Consider the following 23853-nt stretch of genomic DNA (forward strand, 5'->3'; position numbering starts at 1 on the left):
ACAAAGTGTAATTAGCTAAACATCACAATGCTTTTACACAGAAGACCATGAAGTTAGCTGGAAGTGCTATTATTCAACTTCAGCAGTCAGAAAGTTTCTTTAACTCAGTGTGCTCTGATTTAAATCAGACAGCGTGATATTGTAGAGATGATGGGGAGGAAAGAAGCAGAAGACACTGCAGTGAAAAATACACAGCATGCAGACTGTACTGAACATAGTCATAGAACAACTTCTAAACCACATCCCGCAGCTTCCTAAACTGCATCTCGAAGCTTCCTAAACCACATCCTACAGCTTTCTAAACCGCATCCTGAAGCTTCCTTAACTGCAATCCGAATCTTTCTAAACCGCATCCTACAGCTTCTTAAACGCATCCCTCAGCTTCCTAAACTGCATCCTACAGCTTTCTAAACCGCATCCTACAGCTTCCTAAACCTCATCCTACAGCTTCCTAAACTGCATCCAACAGCTTCCTAAACCGCATCCAACAGCTTCCTAAACTGCATCCCGCAGCTTCGTAAGTGCATCCTACATCTTCCTAAACTGCATCCTACAGCTTTCTAAACCGCATCCTACAGCTTCTTAAACCGCAGTACCCTCCTCAAGGAGTTCGGGATGGCTGCAGGACAAGGTCGACCACAACAACTGCAACCCACACGACATGCTGGACCTGAGAGGCACCTCGGTGACAAGGACCAGACTGCAAACTGGGGAGAACCCTCCTTAGCTAGACCCTGGGACAAAGAACAGGCTTATCCGGATGCTGACTATGGAAATGAGCAAACAACCCCAGATCCAATATGTCTTCAGCAGCCGCCCAACACCGCTCTCAGGGCCATATCACTCCCAGTCAACCCAATATTGGAATTAGCCCCCTCCTTGCCTGGAATCCAGTAGCTGGCGAACAGCATTAACTGGGGACCCATCAACCTCCTCTGGAGGAGGGGGTTTGTCAAAGGGTAAAGCCTTGTCCATCCAATCTGGGACAATAGGTTTAAGCAGAGAGATGTGGAATGAGTGAGAAGCATGGTAATGAGAAGGCAAATCAAGTTTGTAGGCAACCTGATTAACTTTTATTAGGAACTTAAAAGAACCAAAGTATTTGGAGAGTAATTTCTTGCCTCTGCAAACCTGAAGTCTGGAGTCGATAGCTAAATCCAGTCTCCTGGCTGGTAAGAGCATGTGGCACCCTGGCAGTGGTCGTCTTGTTGTTTTCAGCGTTGACATATCAGTCTTCAAATGCATCTCCTCCCAGACCTCTTCGCTGCATCACATCTAGGCATTGACAGCAAGGATGTTAGAAGAAAGTCCAGTCCACGAAGCCACAGGTGGAACCTGAGAACACATTGGAAAGGGGTAATACCAGTCATAGAACTTATTGAATTCTGTGCTGTGAATGAATCTTACACTTTGTGAGAATCTGTAAGTTTAGTATATATAGTAAGTTTAGTGGTGAACCACTGAGATAATTGAAGATCAGTGATGAAGTCATTGAAAAATGTCCTTTCCAGTGGTCGTGCCATGAGTTGGAGTCCACCCCATGAATGAAAATTGACCATGGAGCAGTGTCTGTAGCATCAGTGCTCTCATCAACAGCAAGTGAATAAGCAAAGAAGTCTTTGCCTTTTTCAATTAGCTGCTCTTGTAGATTGGTGGCTAACTTGCCCACCCGATCATCTACCACATTTCTGCTAATGCTGACATTTGCGAATGCTTGCTTTTTTTCGGGCACACTTCATTGCAAACTTTAAGCATGCACTGCTTCAGAAAAACACCCTTGGAAAAAGGTCGGCTGGACTTAGCTATTTCTTCTGCTATGATGAAACTGGCTTTTACTGCATTATCACTTTGTGATTTGGCCCTTGTAAACATTGCCTGCTGTGCTTCAAGGTTCTTTTTCATCTCTGCCACTTTCTGTTGCCTCTACTGTCCATCCAACTCTCCATATTTGTCACTGTGTTTTTTGTCATAATGGCACCTAATGTTGTATTCTTTCATTGCAGCCACATTATCCCCTCAAACAGGACATAGAAGTAAAAAAGTATTTGAGCTCCCAGCCATCTTGAAAACTCCTGCATTCACTCTACACTTTTCTCTTGGTCATTTTTTACCCAGCTAGGTATTTTTCTGTGCTAGCCAGGTGTTTATATTGGATAGACTGCTGAAACGCAGCTAGTGTATTTGGTGATGTGATTGGTGTGGTAAGACTGTGGTGTAACCACTGTCCTATAGACTGTTGTTGGCGGAAGGGGGGTGGGAGCGCACATTATGTTGCAGTGTATGCTGGGAATTGTAGTGCAGTGCATTGTGAAATGGGCCAAGATTAATAGAAAATTACAATAGCCCTTGTGTTTGACACATGTGGTCTAGAGGGATCAGGGTGTTTCAAAACTGGGGCAATGTAAAAGCTCTTTTGAGAGAGTCAAATGCACATTCACCCTGAGAAGACTAACACAGTTTTCTAGGGGACCCCTTTAAGAGGGCTGTCAATGGTGCCGCAATACTATTGAAATTTCAAATAAAACGTTGATAGAAATTAGTGAACCCCAGAAAGTGCTGGAGCTCCTTAACAGAAGAAGGGCGAGGCCAGTTAACTACAGCTTCTACTTTATGGCCATCCATAATTACACCATTAGCACTTATGACATAACCCTACATATAGGCTATTCTCAATCAGTCTTTTGAGAACTGAGCGGACATCTCTTACATGAGACTCTAAATTAGGAGAGTAAATGAGAATATCATCAATATAGGTGATGACAAACCTCCCAATCATGTCACGGAGAATGTCGTTAATGAAAGCCTGAAACACTGTCAGAGTATTCGACAGGCTGAACGGCATTACTAAGTACTTATAGTGACCTCTGGTGGTGACAAATTTGGTCTTCCATTCGTCACCCTCTCTGATTCTCACTAAATTGTGTGTGCTGCGTAAATCCAATTTAGTATAGTACTGAGCCCCCTGCAATTGTTCTAAGGCTGCAGAGATGAGGGAAAGGGAGTCTAGATATTACTTCACAATCTCATTTAAACCACGGTAGTCTATACACAGACAAAGGCTTCTGTTTTGTTTTGTTTTTTTAATATACAAAACCAAAACCTGACACCACAGGAGACGTTGAGGGCCTGATAAAGCCTTACTCTAAAGCTTCTTGAATATATGTATCCATGGCACATTCAAATTCAAACTTGAGTTAATGGGTAAATTTGAGCCATTTAGCCAGGTTGGCATTCTCAGTTAGATTGAGCTCTATAGCACACTAATAGGGCCATTGAGGTGGGAGTTTGGTGGCATTTCCCTTACTACATACTTCATGAAGGCCAGAATAGACATCAGCGATAGTGCAATGATTGGCTGTATCAGGGCTCTTAATGGACGTGGATCGCACTGGAATAACAGGGTAATTGATGCAATTTCGAAGGCAGTGTTCTGACTGTGAAAGCAGTTCATGATTGGAAAGAAGATTGTGTAGTTCTAACCAAGGAAGGCCTAGTATAACTGAAAACTCTGAAGAGACCAACACTAAAAGGGAAATCTGTTCACTATGTAGGGTCATTGTCATTAGTCTAATAGATTTGGTTCTCTTGGTGATAAATCCAGTTCCTACTACTTCTCCATCTAGAGCAGCCACACGCAGAGGGGTGGGCATGGATGAAGTTCCCCTCTGCTCCAGAATCGATCAGTGCAGAAAAGACACAAAATGATTTTGGCAATAAATTGTCACAGAACATGAGAAAAGATTTAGAAACCAACCCCTTTGTGGGAACACTCACCACATTTCCAGAGGGGGGGTCAGCGCTGACGTTTAGGTGGATGTGCCCAACAGTCATGTAGAAGGTGATCAGAATCGAAGATGAAAGACGATGTGTGTCACACTGTATGAGTTTTTCACATTCTTTAACTCCACCTGCCAATGCCACTTTAATTCTGTTCACTGTGGTAGAATGTTTACGATCACGTATGAGCTGATCCAGACGAATGGCTGAAGTAATAAACTGGTTCAAATTATCATCTCTACAAGTCAGTTCAGCAAGTATGTCCAAGTTAAGTCCTTGGCAGAACATAACTAGTAAAGCTGGTTCATTCCAGCCACTTTCAGCTGCCAGAGTGTGTAATTCTAGCGAATAATCAGAAACAAAATGATTACCTTATTGAGGCAGAATCTGACCTTTCCTTCATGAGGGTGATTAAAAAAACAGACAAAAACCCTTTAAAAATAGTTTGTAGGTTAAAGTCTGAGCCAGAGAACGGTTACCCATTCTAATGCTCTGTCGTACAAATGTAAGATTACAAAAAATATTTGCCTTATCAGAGCTAGGAGGAGAACTGATAGCAACACTGTAACAAAAATCCTAGGCCTGCTAAGATCCACGGCGCTGCCTCAGCCTGCTGGCCGAAAGCGATGCGCGAGAAGGCCAAGAAAGTCCAGCAGCGCGTCTACTTCCTACAGAGACTGAAGAACGTTCATCTCCCCCCTCCCATCCTCACCATGTTCTACAGGGGGACTGTGGAGAGCATCCTGAGCAGCTGCATCATCGCCTGGTTTGGGAATTGCACCGCCTCCAACCGCAAGACCCTACAGCGCATAGTGAGGACAGCTGAGAAGATCATCAGGGTCTCTCTCCCCTCCATCATGGACATCTACACCACACGCTGCATCCGCAAAGCCACCAGCATCGTGGACGACCCCATCCATCCCTAACAAGGACTTTTTTCACTGCTGCCGTCTCTCAGAAGGTAACGGAGCATCCGTGCCATCACTGCCAGACTCTGCTACAGCTTTGTCCCTCAAGCAATCAGGTTTCTAAACTCACAAGGACCGAACTAAATCCCCCCCACTCATACACACCTCTTTTGATGGTCTACTTGCACCATCTATCTGGAACATTGCTGCCAATACTGTGTTACACTGTCTACTACCTCAGTAACTGTTTTACTACCTCAGTAATTGTAATTGTTTTACTCCTCCAGTAACTGCTGTGTATATGTATGTTATCTGACGTAACTTACAGATCACATCATGTTAAATATGTCTGCACCTTATTCCACTACCTCATGTCCAGAAATCTGTGCTGTGTTGGTGCTGCACTGTCCGGTCTGTTTACTGTGTCTAATGTCTGTTTAATTTATTGTATTTATTGTATTGTTTTCTAGCTTAATTTTTGTTTGCACACTGTCCGCACGTTCGCACTTTGTACTGTTGTTCTTTTTGTTCCATGTTGCACCGTGTTGTTCCTGGAGGAACGTAATTTCGCTCCACTGTGTACTTGTACATGGATGGAATAACAATAAAAGCCTCTTGACTTGACTTGACTTGACATACCAAGGGCCTGCAGCTGAGCAGTTAACTCTTTCACATTAGCAACCACATGAACTAGTTGTGATTGCTGTTCTGCTTGCTGTTGTGTAAGAGTCTCCAGAGATTGAGTAATGCTGGCTAATACCTGTTGGTGTTGTCAAAGCTAATGGCCCTGATTGTCAATAACCTTTTGAAAATGGTCTGTCGTCTGCATTGTAGGTGAGGTGTTCTGTTATGTAACCAAACCAGTCAGACGCTCATGGTAAAAAACAATGTATGAGGCCTTATTGTGAGGGGCTTTGTCGGAAAACAGGCTGTGGTCACATCCAGAGAGATCAAAAAAAGGACAGACATAACAAAACCAGGCAACCAGATCCAAAGGGCAGAGACAAAAAGACAAAGTCAAAAAATCCAAGTCAGGTTAACACTTTCGCAGGTCCTTCCTTCCTGCTGCGGTTAGACTGTACAACCAGCACTGCTCCCGGTAGAACCTCCTCCACCCCCAATTAGACCACTGTTAGCCCTCACACACCTATAGAACATAAACTGTGAATTTATCACCCTTTTCTGTGGGCAATATAATCAACACTCCACATGCAATATTTTTAAGATATTTTTTGCATTGCTCTCCATTTGCTGTTGTAGCACTGTGAATTTGCCGTGTAGTGGGACTAATAAAGTAATAATAAATAAGCCAAAACTAATAATACTGTAATTAACTTATCTTTCAGGATTCTACTGATCCACATGTTCCACAAGGTTTTCTGGTACGCAGTGGTGCATCGGTATGTACACACACACACACATACACACACACACCCCACACATATATATATAAATTAGATGTATATAATTTTCTAAATCCTTTGTTGTCTGTAATGTTGGTCTTTGATCTGCAGTGTCAGTAAAGCTGTTAGTGTTTGTGTAAATGATGTTTAACCTGTTTAACTCGTTACAGATCAAAGTGTTGGTTTAGTCTTGAACTGATGATCATCTTTAAACTGATTCTACTTTAAGGGTTCTGCTGATCAGCCTGATCCACAGGGTTCTCAGGGCCGCAGAAGAGAACCGGTATGGACACACACACACACACACATACACACACACACCAGACAGACTCAAACACACACACACACACACACACACACACACACACACACACTCGTTCTTGTATGTAATTTTCTAAATCCTTTGTTGTCTGTAATGTTGGTCTTTGATCTGCAGTGTCAGTAAAGCTGTTTCTGTGTTTGTGTAAATGATGTTTAACCTGTTTAACTGGTTACAGATCAAAGTGTTGGTTTAGTCTTGAACTGATGATCATCTTTAAATTTTTTACTTTCAGGGTTTTAGTTATCTGACTGATCAACGGAGTACTGAGGACCGCCGGGGAGCTTCAGTATGTACACACACACACACACACACACACACACACACACACACTCAATGCAAATATTACAGAACTGTAAAACTGTACATGGAGTAGAGAAAATATTTTTAAAATCTTAGCAATACTGAGATGATAGAAAGAAAAACCTCTTATACCTGAATTCATTAACAAACTGTTCTACAATTAAACTGATTAGCCACATATTTGCGATATAAAAGCGTGTGACTTATAAGCTGAATTCAAGAATTATAGGCCTACTTGTTGATCCAAATCATATGTTTAAAGACTATTTGTGCTGTTTTATTGATCCTTGCAGAATTCCATATGACCGTGCTTTGTAGAAGTTCAAGTTCAATTCAGTCTGGATAAAGTAGATGTTATACAATCAGGTTCATAAATATTTGAACAGTGACATTTTTGGTAATTTTACTTCTGTACACCACCACAGTGGATTTGAATTGAAGCAGTTAAGATTGGACTGAAGTGCAGACTTTTGGCTTTAATTCAAGGGGTTAAACAAAAATATTGCAACATTCCAATGGCCGTTAGGAATTACAGCATTTTTTACATAGTGTCTCCATTTTCACAGGTTTAAAATTAATTGGACAAACTAACGATTATAAATACAAGGATTACTTTTAATACTTGCAGATCCTTTTTGTTCAATGACTGCCTGAATCTGGGACCCATGAACATCACTAAATGCTGAATTTGAGTTGAGCCGAGTTTCCTTTTGTCCATGGTCTCCAAACCACCTTCCTCCATGTATGTGTGGTCTCTGGTGCACATGTACAAATGAAAAAACACCAAGTAACATTCTCAACACAACAAACAGTTGATATTTACTGTGTAGACAAGCTCTAAATATGAGCAGCACAGTGGAGCATTGTTAGCTATCAACATTCCAACATTATCAACTGATCTCCAAGGGAATTCTGGGAGTTGGAATTCTCTGGAAGGACAGATTCAGAGGAATGTGTGACACAAATAACAGGTTGAAAACTCAGGTAAAAGTGCAGTTCACCTTTTTAGTGAATATACATGATTTGTTCATCTTAATACCAATTTTTGGCACCTGTTCCTCCTCAACTTTAAAGGAGGCTCACTCTAACCTCCACACTCAGTCTTGGATTCTTTTTTCAGTTTCGCTGTTCAAGGCTAAGCTGGTGATTTGGTAAAGCCCCTCAACTTCACTCCTGGGCCTCTCTTACCTGTCTTGTCTGTGCCAGACTCAACTCCTTGAGTGTTTCCCTCAGGGTTTCTCTGGCACTTCGAGTACCTTCCTCACAAAAAAATCTTGGTGTTTATTGTTCTTTGTGTCCTTTTCTGATCTGATTTTGATTTCAGTTCTCTGTAACTCTTGATCTCCAGCCTGTGATGAGTTTATGCTGAACCTCCAGTTGGTGGTCCCCCAGTTAATGGTTCTAATGGTCTTTTCAGCAGGACAGTCAGAGCTGTGATGCATATTTTTTTTATTAGAACATTTTGAAAAAAAATCTCTTGACGAATTAATTAATTAAGCTTGTTGGCTTCCATGTCATGACTAGTTTGTCTTGATTATTTCTGTTTTCTTAGTCTCTGTTTATCAGATTTTGTCCCAGATGTTGGCAGTTATTATATTCTCTGTCAGTTCTCTGCAGTTTTTATGCTAATTTAACAGGGTGTGAGGGAGAGTGCCCCCTCTCTCCCCAGGTCACATTAGCCCACCAACAGGCCTCACTTCTGCAGTTGTAGTTGTTTCAGGTGTTGTCACATTAGGCAGTCAGAACGGGTTAACCAAAGGGGCGGTCAATAAGCCAAGCCAGGTCAGAACCGTGAGGGCAGTAAACAGGTACACAGGGAACCTGAGATCAAAGTACATAGACAAGTGAGGGTCAAAGGCCAGAGAGACAAACAACACAAAACCAAAGTTCAAAGCAGAATCCAGAAGAGAAAATAAGGGGCAAAATGGGTCAAATAACGCAGGAAGCACAGACAGGAAAAAACGCTTGGTATGAAAAAGACAAGTGTAACGGCAGAACTTCACAGAGCATCTGATATGAACAGGTGTATAAACACAAACAGGGATAATGAGCACAGGTGTAAGCAGTTAGAACTCAGGGGAGGAGGATCTGTGTAACTGATTGTGATTGGCTGGTGTTGGCCTTTTGACTGTGATGTCAGAACCAGATGAATCATGGGAGTTGGAGTTTACCAGTGGGTCAGAAACTTCAGAGGAAGTGGGTACTGTGTTTTTGACTAGTGTCCTCACCTGTTGTCTACGTTGGGCAGATGCTCTTATTCAGGGTGATTTATAGTTTAATCATGTCACACAGGGAGGACAGTGGATTTTTTTAAGAGTCTTGCAGAAGGACTTTTATTGGTAGAGCATGATGCACTTGCCCAGGCACAGACTCAAACCCCAGTTTGGGCAGCACAGTGACCCACTATGCTGCACCTCCTGCTCTGCTTGCCGTTGTTGCTGTCCATGGGCTCCTCCTAAACCATAGCACTCTTAGCAGAGAAATATCAGTGTCTATTTAAAACACTGAAAGAACTCTTTTTTCCTTTTCCTCTTTAAGATGCCATGTTTTACGCAGGATTCCTGCAGAGCAGAAAAGGATTTTATTGTTGCACCCAAGTCTAGAGGTAAGTTCTTACTTTCAAAGCGCTCCTCAACCAACTTTTCTTCACTGAGGCTGGAGTCTTTCATTATTGGAGATTCAGTTCATCTAGAGTACTGAGTCTCTCAACTTAAGCTTAAACCTACATGGACTTTGTGCATGTACAGTGTACAGTGCAAGAAACTTGCCTAGCAAGTTTACACCTGCCTGGGCAGCAGTGTGGCTAAATGTGCTGTGTTTAGGGTGGAAAGGAAGATGACCACTTGATTAATGTTTCTAGGTGTTTATATTCTGAATGGCAACCATCCAAAAAATCCAACTATAGCCCTAAAGAAGCAGCCAGAAGAGTACATGTATAAACATGATTGTCTTTTGTTATGCAAACTGCCCTGGTCACTCAAAAGTGAAGGGAAATCTGTTAGCCACTGCATGTTAAATCAGTAGATGAGGTAATGCTAGAGTGTAACATTAGATGAGTGACAGTCATCTACATGAGGTGAATTATCTCTTGCTCAGTGGATGATGTGGAGACCTGTTAGAGGAAACATTGAGCACAGAGAAATACCAGTTCCCATTTTATATGAAGCATCTCAAATACTGTGTACATAAACAATATGCAGACACATCTCTGGTGGACAAGCTGAACATTTTTTATGCTCACTTCGAAGCTGTAGCCAGCAGTGCTAACGCCATCAATGGCGCAGTATTCATCAGAGTTCATCAGAATAGGGCACGCCTTCACTATCACAGAGCACGATGTGAGGAAAGCTTTCAGGAGAGTGAACACCAGGAAGACAGCAGGACCAGACCACATCTCTGGTAAGGTTCTCAAAGCCTGTGCTGACCAGCTAGCACCAGTGCTCGTCATTTTTAACCAATCCCTGGCACAGTCTATAATTCCCATGTGCTTCAAAGAGTACGTTATGATTCCTGTCTTAAAAAAACCTCAGCCCTCCTCCTCCATCTGTGACTGTCACCCAATAACCCTGACCTCAGTTGTGATGAAGTGCTGTGAGAAGGTATTCGGAGACCTCTTCACTACCTGACACTCTGGATCCATTACAGTTTGCATGCTGCCCCAACTGCTCAACAAGTGATGACATCACACACCTACTGCACACAGCCCTGACCCATCTGGACACTAGGAGGGGAAATTATGTTAAAATGCTGTTTGGACCTCCTGACATGCAGATCACAGTTTGTATGGGTGGGTAGACATGTCTCATCCTCCCTCACCCTCAGCCCTGGAGTGTCCTGAGCCACCTGCTGTACTCATTGTACACTTATGACTACGTGGCCACTTCCAACTCTACTACCATTGTCAAGTTTGCTGAGGACACTGTTGTGGTGGGCTTGATCTCTAAGACAGATAAGAAGACCTATCCGGAGGAGATTAAGCACCTGGAGAACTGGTGCGAGAAGAACCACCTCCTCCTGATCAGCAAGACAAAGTGGATAGAAGACTTCAGCAAGAAACAGCAGAGGACCTACCACCACCTCAGCATCAGTGGTGCCCCAGTAGAGCATGTGGACATCTTCCAGTAGCTTCGTGTCCACATCACACAGGACCTGTCTGGTCCTGCCACATCAAGGCCCGTCAGTGTCTTTACCACCTTTGATGCTTGCAAGACTTCAAACTGTACTCCATGGGCACTTTTACACCGGCACCGGAGAACTTTTACACTTGCACCATAAAGAGTATCCATTCCCTAGGGCCCAAAAGAGAGAGAGAGTGAGGCCATTTGGACACTCAGTAAGGACAACAAATAGGACTATTTATAAATGCAGACACAAACACGTAACTGGTCCACTGCACAACACGCGTACACCCATACAGTGCGTGAAATGCTAATAAAAAACAGAAAGTAGTGATTAGTAATTTCTGTTTGAGCTGTATTAAACAGTACTAAACCGAATATTTGTTGATTTACCTTATAAATGTTATTATTTTTGCAAATATACACTCATTACAAATATGATGCCTACAACATGTTCCAAAAAAATTGGGATAGGAGCATATTTACCACTGTATTATGTCACCTTTCCTTTTAATACAACTTAATAATCATTTGGAGACTAAAGACACAAATTCATCCAGTTTTGAACATGAAATTGTCTTGCAGTTTTTCTGTTCTACAAGTTTTCATCTGTGCGACCGTACAGGGACGGTTTATTGGAAATGTTTTTTCAAAGTATTCCCTAGCCCATGTGCTGTAATCCAGAAACCAAATCTGTTTTAATGCAGTCCCATCTGAGGGGTCAAAGGACATTTTATGTGGACATATGTGGATACAGATAACTCAATATGTGTATGTCCATGCCATAACGTCTGAACAGGGACATAACTACAGAGTTCCTATGGAACCTCAAGAAAGCTCACCTTTGTCCCAGGATACTGGTGGACTTTTACCGGTGTACCATTGAGAGCAAACTCACAAACTGCATCTCAGTGTGCTTCGGCAACCTCTCCGTATCTGACCATCTGACTTTCTACAGATGCATCTGTTGAAAATTTTAATTTAACCCTTGTATGATGTTAATGTGTTTTTTACTCAGTGGGCTGCTGGACCCATCACATTATTGTTTTTAATCAATATGTAACATAACAATTTATGTAAAAATGTCAGATGTTTAAAATATCACAAGTGTCCAGCGTAGGGTTCTCCTTTAGCAGCTGTAGCCAGTCAGCAGCCTTGTCCACACACACACACACATATATACAAACACACACACACACACACACACACACACAGACTAACAGCAGGCCATGTAGGAGCAGAACAGAGTGAAGGACACAGCACCTCCACACCTTTACTCCCCACAGGTTCAGCCCAACACCACGTGTAATATAAATGTGTGGGGGGTGAACAGAGTGAAGACACTGAAAATGGGTTATTTTATATGCTCTTCACCGAAATGTGAAATAATAATAAATCACATCATTTTCTCTTTTGGTAAACACTGAAAATGGGTCCCACAGACCCCAACACCACAGAAGGGTTGAACATATTTTGTTCTGCATACACAAACAGTGTTGACAATGATTCATTGAACTGCCATTGTACTGAGTGATGCCAAAAGACAGGATATTCCTCTGGAAGGACTGAAAACAACATTGTTAATTTGATGACTCACAATTCTATTGTTTTCATTATTTAACACATCTAATTCTACACATGACAGAATTAGCTCTTGAGTAAAATCATGTGTGAGCTTAGCACTGAATCAGTTACAAAATGAAATGTAAGGGAATTCCATTTTTTTGCCCAGTTCATTCATTGAGATATAAACATAGTGGCTCAGAGTGGTTTGGTGTGAAACACTCCTTTCTAGAGAAACTTACCGAGTCAGAATTGTTCAAAAGCTCCCTCACAGGAAGTTATTACACGAAATGGTTATGAGTAAGAGCTAAACACTAACTATAATAGCAGATATAAAGGCGCTGTCACACATTACAGTGCTGGGCTGGAAGGAGGTCAATTTATAGATATTAATACAGGGATGACAGTATTGCCGTATCAATATTTCAAAGTTTTAAAAATAATAGCTCATGGGCTCCCGAGTGGCGCACTCATCTAAGCGTTATCCGTGTCATCAGGAGATCGCAGGTCCGATCCTTGGTGATGCTACAGTCATCCGTGTCTAAGAGTCTAAGAGAGCACATTTGGCCTTGCACTCTCTGGGTGGGTAGGATGGCCCCCCCTCTCCCCCATCACTCAGCACGATGCTAGTCAGCGCAAGCATCTGTTAGGCACCATCACCTAACTCAAAACAAAATTACAATAATAAAACTACCTCCCTGTCCCAAAACAGGAGACAATATACAAAAACACACAGGACACTCACCCCCTTACTTAGAAAAAGAGAGCTTTACATGTATTTAGGCAAACTCATACAACAATAACACAAGTTCACAAAAAGGTTCAGGTGCTTGGTCTGGTCAGGTGGAGGCTGATGGCACAGGCGCGACCACTGGAACAGCCCTCTCCTCTCCTGCAGTGCCGCAACGGCCCTTAAGTAACTGGAGCGCCCCCTGCTGTATCCAATCAAACCCTCCATACACCAATCCTAGGGGAAAAGTAATTACAAACAAAAACAAAAGCAAAAAAACAAAACACCATACACCCCCAGGATCGTAACACCCTGCACATCAGCTGCATGGGGTATATGGTTTTATATGCTTATATGCTTTTGACAGACCCCCATGTTATTGAGCAGCCCTATTTAGGGACACTGCACTGCTCACCCTAACAGGAGACAGGCCTATAAAAGGTGGCCTAAAAATTGCCCACTACCATCTCCTGGGTAGGTATCTTGGTGAATTTCCCTATTGTGGGCCTAATAAAAGATAACTTAACTTGCAGCATCCTATAAAAGGACTGCAATATAGACCACACAATCCACTTCCAGATCAAAATATGCACCTCCACTTGCACCCCTACGTTGTAACTATAAAGCTGCCTGTATCACCTCTTTCCTATCCTGAAGTCTGGGTCACATACAGGTCTAAGGTCACTGCAGCCTGCAGCAAATCCTGGGGACCATGTGGTGGGACCATGTACCCCATTTTGAAGTGCTTGTAAGAGAATAAAGAGCACTTCCCATGGTGGAATCTTGGCCTCACTTGTGTCGTACTCTACTCCAGTGCCACAATATAATCAACAACAGGAGATACAGAGTCTAAAAATAGTGAGAAATCATAGCTTGTAACTAAATAGACAAGCCAAAGAAACAACACATTCCAAAAAAGTTGGGACGGAGGCAACAAAAGGCTGGTAAAGTCATGAATTATGCATTAAAAACAGACATGATTCTATAGTGGAAAACACTCATAGGCTCAGAAACACTTTTTGGAAATCGTGGACACTGTGTCCGCTGGGCTAATAACCACTCAGCTTGTTATCAGTGCACAGTTCAAAAGTCAGTATTTATGATGGTATAGGGGGGCATTAGTGCAGATGGCATGGGTGACGTGCTCATCTGTGAAGGCACCATTAATGCTGAACGATATATAAATGTTTTGGCAACATATGCTGCCATCCAGACGACATCTTTTTTTTTAGGGAAGGCCTTGATTATTTCAGTAAGACAATCTCAAACCACATTCTGCACGTATTACAACAGCATTGCTCTGTATTAAGAGTCAAGGTGCTAAACTGACCTGCCTGCAGTCCAGACCTGTCACCACTGAGAACATTTGGCACATTATGAAATGAAAAATGCAATAAAGGAGACCCTGAACTGATGAGCAGCTGAAATCCTGTATCAAACAAGGACAGGAAAACATTTGACTTTCTAAACTACAGCAGTGTCTCCTCAGTTCACCAACACTTACAGAGTGCTGTTAAAAGAAGAAGTGATGAAACACAGTGGTAAACAGGCCCCCGTCCCAACTTTTTTGGAACGTGTTTCTGGCATAAAATTCAAAATGGCCGTATATTTTTCAAAAAACAATAAAATTTCTCAGTTTCAACATTTGATATGTTGTCTTTGTAGTATTTTCCTTTTAAAATGTAGTTTACATGATTTGCATATCATTGCACTCTATTTTTATTTACATTCTGCACAGCGTCCCAACTTTTTTGGAAATGTGGTTGTATTATTGTTATTATTATTATTATTAATAGTAGTAGTAGTAGTAGCATCACTAGGCTAATAAAATGCTAACACACACTTTACATATGTCAATAAAAATCCTCCTATTTTGATGTAAACCTGGTGGTCCTCAGCTTGGGTAGTTGGTACATAAGCAGTTCCAGAGAGAAATATCTAAATGAATCTCCTCTTCATGTCAGGTTCTTCTTCTAGTTCTGATTAAGTCCAGGGTGAAATCAGAGTGAGACTGAAGCCGTTTTCTTCTTTTTCTGAAATTCGGCTCCTGAGAAATAAAATTCAGATTTGCTCTCTTTGATCAAAATGTTGTACCACATGCTGATTAACTCTTTAGAGTCTGACTCGTCTCAGCCCCGTCTCAGCTGAGTGATATCTCCATAAGAAGTGTGAGATCTCCTCGTTCTCTTATACAGCTCTGTTCTAGATCACAGAACCCTCTCAGCAGTCCGTCAGTGCAGAGGGAGAACTCACGCTTTTCTCCTTCATCACCAGAACGTCTCACAGTGAGACGCTGATGTTAATCTCAAATCAAATCAAATCAAATCAGATTTATTGTCACATCACAAGAGTACAGGGACACAGGTGAGTGAAAAACTTGAGTGCGAGTTCCACAAATTATGCAGAGAACAGTATTTACACATAGATAAACAAAACTATAGATAGGATAGAAGAATAGATAAAACCAATTTAACTAAAATATATACATATAATCTTACACAATAACTTAAAAATAATAATATTGCACCGAGACATATAATATTGCACTGGGAATGTAGGGTGGGTATAATCAACTATATACTATATATAGTAATGGATATTACAATGCTATGTGGATGTGCAAATAATCACACTAGGTGTGGAGGTAGAAGATGGTACAGTAGGTGGCAGAGTATTCAGTAAAGTGCAAGGTACAGGAAGTTAAGTGGAAGCGCAGGGGGAGAGTATTGTCTTTGGATAGGTATTCAAAGTCCAGCTATGCAAGTAAAGTGCGGGAGTACAGTGGGTGCACGTACGTGTAATGGGAAGGGTTGGGCTGGGCAGAGCAGTGATTACTGGCTGTTCAATAGCCTGGTTGCATGGGGGAAGAAGCTGTCTTTGAGCCGACTGGTTCTGGCTTTTAAGCTTCTGAGCCTCCTACCACTCGGCAGCTGAGAGAACAGACAGTGACTAGGATGGGAGGGGTCCTTCATAATCCTTCTGGATTTCCTCAGGCAGCGACTGGTGTATAAATCCAATAGGTTAGGGAGCTGAACCCCGGTGATGGACTGTGCTGTCCGCACCACCCTCTGCAGAGATTTCCTCTCACGAACAGTACAGTTCCCGTACCAGGTGGTGATGCTGCCCGTCAGGATGCTTTCCACAGTGCAGGTGTAGAAGGTCTTAAGGATGCTGGGGTTCAGGCCAAACCTCCTCAGCCTTCTGAGGAAGTAGAGGTGCTGGTGGGCCTTCTTCACCACCTGTGAGGTGTGCACTGCCCATGTCAGGTCCTCGCTGATGTGAACACCGAGAAACTTAAAGCTGCTGACCCTCTCTACCGCAGTCCCATTGATGGAAATCGATGGGTGTACTCTCTCCTGCTTCCTGAAGTCCACGATCAGCTCCTTGGTCTTACTGACGTTTAGAGAGAGGTTATTCTCCTGGCACCAGTTTTCCAGGATTTTAACCTCCTCTCTGTAGGCCGATTCATCGCTGTTGGAGATCAGGCCCACAACTGTTGTGTCGTCAGCAAACTTTATGATGACGTTGGAGCTGTGTCTAGCAGTGCAGTCATGGGTGTACAGGGAGTACAGGAGCGGGCTGAGCACACAACCCTGGGGGGCTCCGATGTTGAGGGTCAAAGAGGAGGATGTGATACTTCCCATCCTTACCACCTGCCGTCGGTCCGTCAGGAAGTTCAGGATCCAGCTGCACAGTGTGCTGTTCAGACCCAGATCCCGGAGCTTGCAGTCGAGCCTCGAAGGAACGATTGTGTTGAATGCTGAACTGTAGTCTACAAACAGCATTCTCACATACGTGTCCTTCTTTTCCAGGTGGGAGAGGGCAGTGTGCAGGGTCAGGGCGATTGCATCGTCGGTGGATCTATTCCGCCTATATGCAAATTGCAGTGGGTCCAGGGTGGCAGGCAGTGAGGAACAGATGATATCCCTGACCAGCCTCTCAAAGCATTTGCTTACGATGGAGGTCAGGGCAACAGGTCACCAGTCGTTCAGACAGGTAATACTAGCTGTCTTTGGAACTGGCACAATGGTGGCTAGTATGAAACTAGCTGGCATGACCGAGAGAGACAGTGAGGTGTTATAGATGTCTGCAAAAACTCCTGCTAGTTCCCTGTAGCAGGCTTTAAGCACTCTCCCGGGAATGCCATCTGGTCCTGCTGACTTGCGTGGGTTCACCCTCTTGAAGGCTTTGCACACATCAGCTACGGAGACGGAGGGGGGGTTGGGATCAGCGGTGGGCGGGGCGCTCTCCAGTGGTGCTGCGGGAATTCTGTCGAAGCGAGCGTAGAAGTTATTAAGCTCGTCCGGCAGATCAGCGCTGGTACTGGGCAGAGTGCGAGAGGCAGTTTTATAGTCAGAGATTGTATTTAACCCCTGCCATAAGCTTCGTGTGTTGGCTGTGTTGAACTGTGCTTCCACTTTCATTCTGTACGCACGTTTAGCTGCTCTGATGGATTTACGGAGAGCGTAGTTGGATTGCTTGTACTCCTCCGTATTTCCCGCTCTGAATGCAGCGCTGCGTGCGCTGAGGGCGGAGCGAACCTCACAGTTCAGCCAGGGCTTCTGATTGGGGTAAACGCGGACTTGTCTGCAGGGCACTACGTCATCCACACACTTGCGTATGAAGGCGGTGACTGTGTCTGCGTACTCGTCCACGCTGCCCGACGAATCACGGAACATTTCCCAGTCCACATGATCAAAACAATCCTGCAGCATAGCATCTGATTGGTCAGACCAGCGGCGCACCTCCCTGGTAGTGACCGGCCCCCGTTTCAGCTTCTGCCTATAGGTGGGCAGGAGCAGGATGGAGGAGTGATCTGATTTGCCGAACGGGGGTTGGGGGAGGGATTTGTAACAGTTCCGGATGCTGGAGTAAACATGGTCTAAAATCCTGTCTTTCCGAGTGAAACATGTTACGTGCTGGAATAATGTCGGACAGTAGGTTCGCAGGTTATTCCGATTAAAGTCCCCCGCAACAATAAGTGCAGCCTCCGGGCGCGCGGTCATCTGCTTGCTGATAGCCTCGTGTAGCTTCCCGAGCGCGAGGTCCGAGTCCGCCTGCGGGGGGATGTACACCGCGGCCAGACAGAGTCCCATTATCTCACGGGGCAGCCACGCCGGCCGGCAAAACACGATGAGAAATTCCAAATCCGGCGAGCAGAAAGACTCGATGAAATGTACATTCCTCCGATCACACCAAGCGTTATTGATCAGAAAACATACACCTCCTCCTTTGCTTTTCCCGGAGAGCTGCTTGGTTCTATCGGCGCGGTGCAGAGAGAACCCGGCGGGTTCGATGGCATTATCAGGGACCTCATCGGATAACCACGTTTCTGTGAGGCAGATAACGCTGCAGTCCCGGATCTCTCGCTGGAAGGCGACCCGTGCATGAAGCTCACACAACTTGTTTTCCAAGGACTGCACGTTAGTCAGTAATATGGTGGGAAGAGGCGGCCGATGGGCACGTCGTCTGAGTCTGACGAGCACGCCGGCTCTCTTGCCTCTTTTCCGGCGTCTTCGACGGGTGCGTGGCCGGGCGGCCCAGATGAGTGGCGCCTCTCCAGTGTTAGCAAACAAAGGATCGGCGTTATGGAACTCAAAGTCCGGTTTCCGGTGAGTGATCGACGATCTGATTTCCAGAAGTGTTTGTCGGTCGTAGGTGATAAAACCAGTAACATTTAGTGCAAAAAGAGTTAAAAACAAACACAAAAACAACAAAAAACTGCAAAAGTAAGCGGGAGCTCGCAACACGGCAGCCATACTCGGCGCCATCTTGGAATGAGTGGCGCCATCTTGGAATGAGTGGATCTCCTCTTTTCTCCTGAGGAGGTTCAGGAGAAACAGCTCAGAAACCAGTGATTGTTAATATAATACTGAGATCTGCTTTATTTCTCTGAGATGATCTTAGGAAACGTTTCTTTCGTCTGCAGTGTTTTCACTCAGATGGCTGATGTTTTGTCCTGCCTACACAGCTTTCACAATACGGTGACTATGTTTCCCCATCGCCTCTCTGTGCTAAAGTCAGAGAAGCTTACCATGAGAAAGCTACAACACAAACAAAGGCTACAACACCACCTGTACATGCAGAGATCATATCACTCATTTCTCCAGGGCTGTCAATCACACATGCTCAACAGAGTATTAAGTCATGCTCTGACATTCCTCAGATCTGATACATCTGATTAGGGATTTTTAAGCTGTGTTTTGTTAGATTCCTTTCTTTTTTATCCATTTCATTTGTGCTGGATGTTCAATGTAATACTCAATTTTAGTCATAGTCATATAAATATTTTTCATCATTTACACTGTGCTCCCAGGGACTTTAAGCAGCTGACTTCACTTATACTAACGTATCAACAGTACTTGATGAGTGTGTTAAAAGCAAAGCATGCAGAGGAGACATGTTTCTTTTTTGAGTATGAGATTTTGAAAGAGCTGTTGGATGTCTACATTTTAAAACTTGAGAAGGAGGGGTCACAAACCCCAAACTATGTTTCTGGATGTCTGGGCCCTCCCATGATGACCTTTTTTTCTTTTTAAATTAAGTTTAGTTAACTTTAGTTAAGACTTGCTGGTGTAACTGACTCCTGATTTTAATGGGTAACTCATAATCCCATTGTGAAAGAACAAAAGATGTACAAAAAATAAATTAATACATTTACAAGTTATTAAAGTGATGAAGAAGCCTCTGGTCCTTTCAGACCCAACAGATGGATACTTTGTCTGAGGTCTGAACTGCCAAAGTGAACTTTATGCTAATAAAAGTGTGTTTGTTTCATTTCACTGACTGGTCTGATTCTTATCAGACGTGTTTCTGTTCTGTTTGCAGACACAGCACTTTCTATTGCTATTCAGATCGGCGCATCATTCAGTGGATACAGTTTCCAATTTAGAGCAAGAAAACAGATTCGGAGTCCTAAATGGGGTTTAGAATATGGTTATGATACCCCCCAAACACCTACCTGTATTCTGTTTGATGAAGATGGAGAGTTTTTAAAGTTTGGTTATGATGCTGTAATGACATACACCAGGCAGACATCAAGAAATGAGGCACAGAGGCTGTACTACTTCGACAACTTCAAAATGGAGCTCTGTGGAAAGGTATGATTAATGATTCTTCTGTGTTGCTGTTTTATATTTAAAGCTATAGGAGTGAAGAGTTGCTCAGCGATAGAACTGATTACTGTACATGTGTTTATTTCTCAGGAGTTACACAGAGAGCTGAAGATAAGAGACAGAAGTGGTAAAGAAATGAGAGCTATGAAAGTTTTCTCTGAGAGTCTGAGGTTCATTAAAGATCATGCCCTGGAGACGATCGGAAAGCACACAGCTGGAAGGAATTTCTCTGCCTCTGACGCTACATGGATTCTGACAGTTCCAGTCATTTGGAGCTCTGCAGTTAAACCGTTCATGAGAGAAGCAGCTACAGAGGTGAGTGAGATCATATATCAGAGAAATGGACAGGCACTGTTTTACTGTTGTTATTAATTCTGTACTGGACTAAATTATTAGCTTAAAAACAATGAGGTTTTGGTGATCTGTGCCCGACTGCTTTCATGACTGCTTTGGTGAGGAGGCTGGTGGGCACTGGGGAATCAGAGCTATGCTGGTTAGAGTTTAAACTCCTCAGAATCTGATTCTGAAAGAATGACTGTTTTTTCTGGATTTCTATTAAAACATATCTTTATGTGTTCAGGCTGGTCTGGAGAATCTGATCCTGAAAGACTGACTGTAGTTCTGGATTTATATTAAAACATATCTTTATGTGTTTAGACTGGTCTGGAGAATCTGATCTTGAAAGAGTGATTGTAGTTCTGAATAAATAATGAAACATATCTTTATGTGTTTTGGCTCGTGTGGAGAATCTGATCCTGAAAGAATGACTTTTTTCTGGATTTATAATAAAACATATTTTTATGTGTTTAGGCTGGTCTGGAGAATCTGATCCTGAAAGACTGATTGTACTTCTGGATTTATATTAAATCATATCTATGTTTTTAGGCTGGTCTGGTGGCAGAGTCTGATGCTGAAAGACTGATTGTAATTCTGGAATCAGAAGCTGCCTGTGTGTGGTGTAAAAAATTACCAATTGAAGGCTTCATGGAAGGAGATCTTGAAGAATCAAAGACGATAGAAGATGTTCCAGGAACACAGTACATGGTGGTGGACTGTGGAGGTATGTAAGTCCATATTTAAGTTTTTGAGGTTCAGAAAGATTTTTAAAAAATTAAAATCATCACACAGTGTCAAATGTTTTTTATTTAATATATTTAATATTTAATTTAAAATATTGTGGTGTCCCGCTGCTGGCCATGGACCTGGAAAAGGTGTGGCCACATGTGGAGCATTTCGGGAAGCTCCAGATTTGCACAGGAGGAACATTAAACTGTAAATAAGTTGTTGTTATGGATTTTATTAGTCCTACCTGTGTTCAGTGTTCTGTGTTGGGCTGTGTGTTGGGCTGTGTGGTGTTGGTGCCTGTCGTCATCACGGAATATGTGACTGTACGGGGGCTGCCTGCTATCCCGGCCGTTCAGCGGGTTCTGTAGAAGATCACTCATTTGAAGTGCTTTGTTTCCCACGTCTTCTACGCCCTCACCACAATATGAAGATCATATTTATTCAGGAGCTATTTTTTGGAATTTAATGGACTTGAGTAAGTCCCTGCTGCATTAACCCTAAACAACTCCTGAACAATAAATATTAATTTGCTGTTCTCCAATAATAATGTGATAATAATAATGTGATAATAATGTGACCTTTTGTATTTTCTGGATATGTTTCTCAAATCACAGTGTATCCAACAATATGGAAATACATCTTGCTCTGGTTTTACAAGCTAATATGGTTCAGTCTCACCAACATAGATATTCACATATATTCACAAAGCAAATTTAAATTAATTAAAGGCCATCAGCAGTTTCTCTGAATGAGAGACCACTGAAGCACTCAGATCCACAGGATTAGAGCACAGAGAAGTACAGACATAGAAATACAACATGTATGTTTCTTTAATACTGTCAGCTCAGTCTTGGTTAAAAAACATAATGTAAAACCTCTTTGTGGTTAATTAGCTAAATCTCACAGAAAATATTAGTGAAATCTGACCTTTAATCAAAGTAAATGTAGTCCAAGAAAAAAACATTTACAAAACTACACATAATTATTGGCACCCCTTGAAATTCTTATGAACAAAATATAACTCAAGCCTGTTCCAAGTCATTTCACTTCTTTCACCTCCTGAATGTTCAGGATCTCTTAAGCAGTCATCCATGATGTCCTGTTTCACTGGAGTACAAATATGAGGTTTCACAGAGGCCAAATTCTTTCATACATCAAGATGTGAAAGATCGGAGAATTGTCAAATGAAATAAGACAAAAGTGGCTGCCCTTCATAAATCAGGCAGTGGCTATAAAAACAACATGCCTGAAAATGCCCAAATCCACTGTTAGGCCAATCATTAAGAGGTTAAAAACAACTGGAGTAGTTGGAGTGAACCTGCCTGGGAGAGGACACATGATCATCTTACCTGCACACACAGTGAGAAGAATGGTAAGAGAGTCAAAAATAGTGCTTTTATTGGAAGGTTGTACAGAAAAGAATCACATTCCCACTACTAAACACAACCCTCTTTCCAAAAAAGCTGAGACGCTGTGCTGAATTTAAATAAAAACTGAATTTTATGATGTGCAAATCATGTAAACCTTATATTTAATACTATAAAGAGAACAAATGAAATGCTGAAACTGAGAAATGTGTTGTTTTTTGAAAAATATATGCCCATTTTGAATTTAATGCCAGCAACATGTTTCAAAAATATTTGGACAGGAGCAACAAAAGGCTGGTAAATTTGCATAATGCTTTAAAAACACCTGGTGGAACATCTCACAGCTAAGTAGGTTAACTGACAACAGATCAGTAACATGATTGGGTATATATGCAGATTTTGAAGCAACATATGCTGCCATCCAGATGACGTCTTTTTCAGGGAAGGCCTTGATTATTTCAGCAAGACAATGTAAAACCACATTCTGCATGTATTACAGCAGCATTGCTCCATATTAAAAGAGTCCGGGTGCTAAACTGACCTGCCTGCTGTCCAGACCTGTCACCACTGATAACATTTGAGGCATTATAAAATGAAAAATATGACAAATGAGCCCCCGAAATGTTGAGCAGCTGAAATCCTGTGTCAAACAAGAACAGTGTAGTGGTCGTACACCAGGTTATAATAAATGTTTTAGCTTGGTGAAGTGTCCCGTTAGGGCGCCATGAGTTCAGGTGCAGAGAGCTTTTACTCACCTGGGAAAATCTGCTTTTAGCTGCAGCATCAGTGAGCTGGAGTTCATTACAGGATACTCTAACCCTGCGTTCACAACGGCAGCGACTTTTCGCCTTTTGTCACCGATCGCTCATCACCTGTGTTTCTAAACTCCAGCGGACCGTTCGTTGCCATGGTTTCACTGATGCCCAGAACAAATCAGACGTGTTCCTGCTAAAAATAACAATCCTTGTGTGCTTTTATTTTTTTTTTTAATCCCTGTGTCTGTGCAGTCAGTGTGTGAGGAAAAAGGTATTTGGTCTTTGTTACTGTCTTTTTTGCAGCAAAAGCATCGCCACCTCTATTCTACCTCTAGTAGGAACAATTATCTAGGAATAAAAATGGAGCGGAGTGGTGGAGATACGTACTACACTGCTAATGGCTGAATTCCTATTAGTATTCGCTACGCCG

The 23853-nt window shown here is 42.7% G+C and overlaps 1 protein-coding gene across 1 annotated transcript in view; it reads left to right on the plus strand.

Annotated features, from left to right (window-relative positions):
• LOC118802359 (heat shock 70 kDa protein 12B-like) overlaps positions 1–23853 on the plus strand; it is a 40854-nt gene that overhangs the window by 13359 nt on the left and 3642 nt on the right. The window contains exons 9-15 of the mRNA XM_036562877.1: positions 6032–6085; positions 6318–6371; positions 6643–6696; positions 9249–9315; positions 19950–20221; positions 20327–20551; positions 21122–21296. Coding sequence (XP_036418770.1) covers positions 6032–6085; positions 6318–6371; positions 6643–6696; positions 9249–9315; positions 19950–20221; positions 20327–20551; positions 21122–21296 — 901 coding nt within the window. The remainder of the gene's footprint in view (positions 1–6031; positions 6086–6317; positions 6372–6642; positions 6697–9248; positions 9316–19949; positions 20222–20326; positions 20552–21121; positions 21297–23853) is intronic.

The sequence above is a fragment of the Colossoma macropomum genome, unplaced genomic scaffold (assembly GCF_904425465.1).
Source record: "Colossoma macropomum unplaced genomic scaffold, Colossoma_macropomum, whole genome shotgun sequence".
Taxonomy (NCBI): Eukaryota; Metazoa; Chordata; class Actinopteri; order Characiformes; family Serrasalmidae; genus Colossoma; species Colossoma macropomum.